Source organism: Cynoglossus semilaevis, chromosome 16, assembly GCF_000523025.1.
Source record: "Cynoglossus semilaevis isolate Cse_v1.0 chromosome 16, Cse_v1.0, whole genome shotgun sequence".
Classification (NCBI taxonomy): Eukaryota; Metazoa; Chordata; class Actinopteri; order Pleuronectiformes; family Cynoglossidae; genus Cynoglossus; species Cynoglossus semilaevis.
Genome location: NC_024322.1, coordinates 8841528 through 8844527, shown reverse-complemented (window position 1 = coordinate 8844527; position 3000 = coordinate 8841528). Strand labels below are relative to the sequence as shown.

General features: G+C 44.2%; 1 protein-coding gene across 1 annotated transcript in view; it reads left to right on the top strand.

The window, feature by feature from the left end:
• gja3 (gap junction protein, alpha 3) overlaps positions 1-1304 on the top strand; it is a gene marked incomplete at its 5' end in the record, with an annotated part of 2936 nt that extends 1632 nt beyond the window's left edge. The window contains 1 exon segment of the mRNA XM_025063715.1: positions 33-1304. Within this exon segment, the coding sequence (XP_024919483.1) occupies positions 33-595 (563 nt within the window).
• Positions 1305-3000: the final 1696 nt, after the last annotated feature.

Genomic DNA, 3000 nt, shown 5'->3' with positions numbered 1-3000 from the left:
CGGCCCGGCAAACGCACCGACCGGTGCGGCAGGGAGGGGCGGCTTTTTACCAGCCATGGCGGCGGCGGTTGTGCCTGCAGCGACAGGAGCTGAGTTTAAGATGAACAACCTCCAGCAGGAGGAGTCGGTGTGCCAACCCTCTCCTCCTTCGCATTTTTACATCAGCCACAACAACTGCAGGCTGGCCACACAGCAGAACTGGGCCAACCTGGCCACCGAGCAGCAGACTCGGGAGATAAAGGCCACGTCACCTTCCCCGGCCCCGTCTTCCTCCACCAACAATGAGCATCACCAGCAGCGGCCCGTGGACGCCGGGCTACACCTTTCCAGAAGCAACACCAACATCACCGACACGATGAGCACCGCTGCTCACAGCAGCAGAAGCGGCAGCAGCAGAAGAAACAGCCCCATCAGGTGGGTCGGAGTCAAGAACGAGCAGGAAGAGCAGAAAGGCTACTTCACCTCCACCGCCACCACCACCACGGTGGAGCTGCACGACCCTCCGCCGGTGTTCAGCACGGACCCTCGGCGACTCAGCCGGGCCAGCAAGAACAGCGGCAGCACCAGGACCAAGCCCAGCGACCTGGCTGTCTGAAGATCTTCAACCCTTCTCTTGTTCCCCTAGAACCCTCCCTGACCAACAGCCTTCACCACTCAACCACATCCCCTGTCAAACAGTAATGTAACGTGCCGAGAAACGTTAGGAAGGAAGCAATAACTAATGATAGGAGGAACCAGTGGGAGGACCAGAGATCAGAGAAGGAGAAGCTACAGTATACTAAGGTCAATGTGAAATGACTGGATCAGCAGTTCTTCGTTGGTTTAGAGCAGTCTGTGAGTTGAAGTCAAAGCAGGGTGTGTTTTATTTTATTATTATTATTTATCGGGTCGGTCTTAATCACTACTCACAGAATGTGATGACCTGGAGTCAGACGGCTTCTCTCAAGGCAACGGACCGAACCAGGACCTTATGGCTTCACTGTTCTTCACACCAAATGGACCCACGGCATCATACTGGACTTGAGGAGGAAGACTCCACGCTGGTTCTCTGCTTCTTCTAGGTGTGACAAACAGGATTATGTCCAAACAGAACGGGGCATTAGAATTGTTGTACACTGTACTTTGTTCATGTGTAGCCAGTTATCCAGTGATAAATTGGTCTGGCCCAGTGCTGGGCCACAAAAAAACAAAGCTATTGGTCCGAGCACCACAATGGCATTAACAGGTAACAATTGTTTAGATATTGGCTACAGAATGTAGGCTGAAAACAAACCAACACTGGTGCCTTTGTTGGGGGCATAAAACTCCAGGTCAAGTAGTATATATATATATATATTTACATATATATATAGTACCGTATTTTGGACTATAAGGAGTATAAGTTACACCAGCCAAAATGCATAATGAAGAAAAAAAAACACACACCAGCCAGCTAGAGTGCCCTCTAACTGTCAAGGTTCAAATAACGAACATGTAAAAGTTCAGTGGTACAGAATAGCAGTAACGGAATTAGAATTCTTATCAATTACCATACCTAAAAAAAGACATTATTGAAATTAATTTGTCTTGCTGGACCCTTCTGCAATTGCTCCGTGCCCCCTGGAGGGCCCGCCCTCAAGTTTGGGAACCACGAAGCTAAAGAAACAGTTTGGGTTCAAATGTTTGGAACTTCACTGAGCCAGACCAGTTTTACCACGTGGTTTTAGTCTGCTTTAAACAAACAAACAAACAAACACTTCTTTATCATTTTTCAGTCACGTTTGAATCAGTGACACGGACTTACACTTGTGTTGAGTTACATTTTTAACAGTTTCTTCCATAGTTTGGCGTCTAATCTGAAGGTTATTTTCAAAACACGTTTTTGTTCATCAGAAATCGAGCACTTAGCTTTTCAGCGAGCAATAAACATTGAATTTGGTTTCATGCTACGTACGTTTCACCAACAAGAGATGGAAATCCAGATGGAAATACCGGTGATACTCCCGGGGCTTTGCAGATCAAAATGACAGTTACGGACGGAACATGCTTTCACGGTGATGTCTGAAATCACAGCTTTTTTTGTTGATGTAGAGATCCAAATGTTCCTGCCAAAAAAAAAAACCAAAGCAAGTCATAGATAGCATTTAATGGTTGAAGGTAAGGTTGAAACGCTGGGGAAATCAATCAATCAATGTTTCTTGATAAAAGACATCTGTATGTGTTTTTACTCCTAACGTTTACATTTTAGTGGTTGGTAAAGTTTTGCACATTTAGAAAGGAAAATTGCTGTTTTCTGACGCTCATAGAAGTAGTAGTAAGAAGGAGTGATGTCAAAACTGCAGTACACTTCGTCATCCTCAAAGGAAAAAAAATGCTTTAAAAAATGCTTTTCATAAAAGAAAGCATTTTTTTAACAATGTATTATCACAAGGAAATGGAGGACAACTGAGAGGGAAAAACATTTTTTGGTCTATGTTTAATTATGTTTTTACAGATTTTAATGAATTGTAGAATCAAACGATTCCACTGTTAAGATGGTGACTGTGTCCAAAATCAGGGTCGGGGCCTCAGTCGGGGACAATGTGGGTGCAACACCATGCACAAAAGCCAACAAGGCAGGACTGACATAGACGCTCCAGTGTGACGAGGCTTCCACCTTTGATTTGGGACACATCCATCGTCCGCTGACTCGTCAAATGAAGCCCAGACAGGATGTTGCATTCAAAACCCACCGTGTCTCAAAGTGTCCTCCGAACATTTTCATACAGAGTAAGGTTTTTCTTTGGTCGTCAGGAGAGAAGGTAACATCTAAACAAACCACCTAAAAAAAATATATGAATTCAACTTTATTTTCTTGACACTGTCTTAAAGAAGTGCCTTGTGTATGAATGGTTCTTTTGTAAGAACAAGTTGATGTCAATGTCCATTTACCTCAGATGTTTACAAAAACTGTTAGTAAATAAAACTTTTTGTACCAAAAATTTGTCACGTTCACTGTTGATTTGCACATTTTTTTCACAC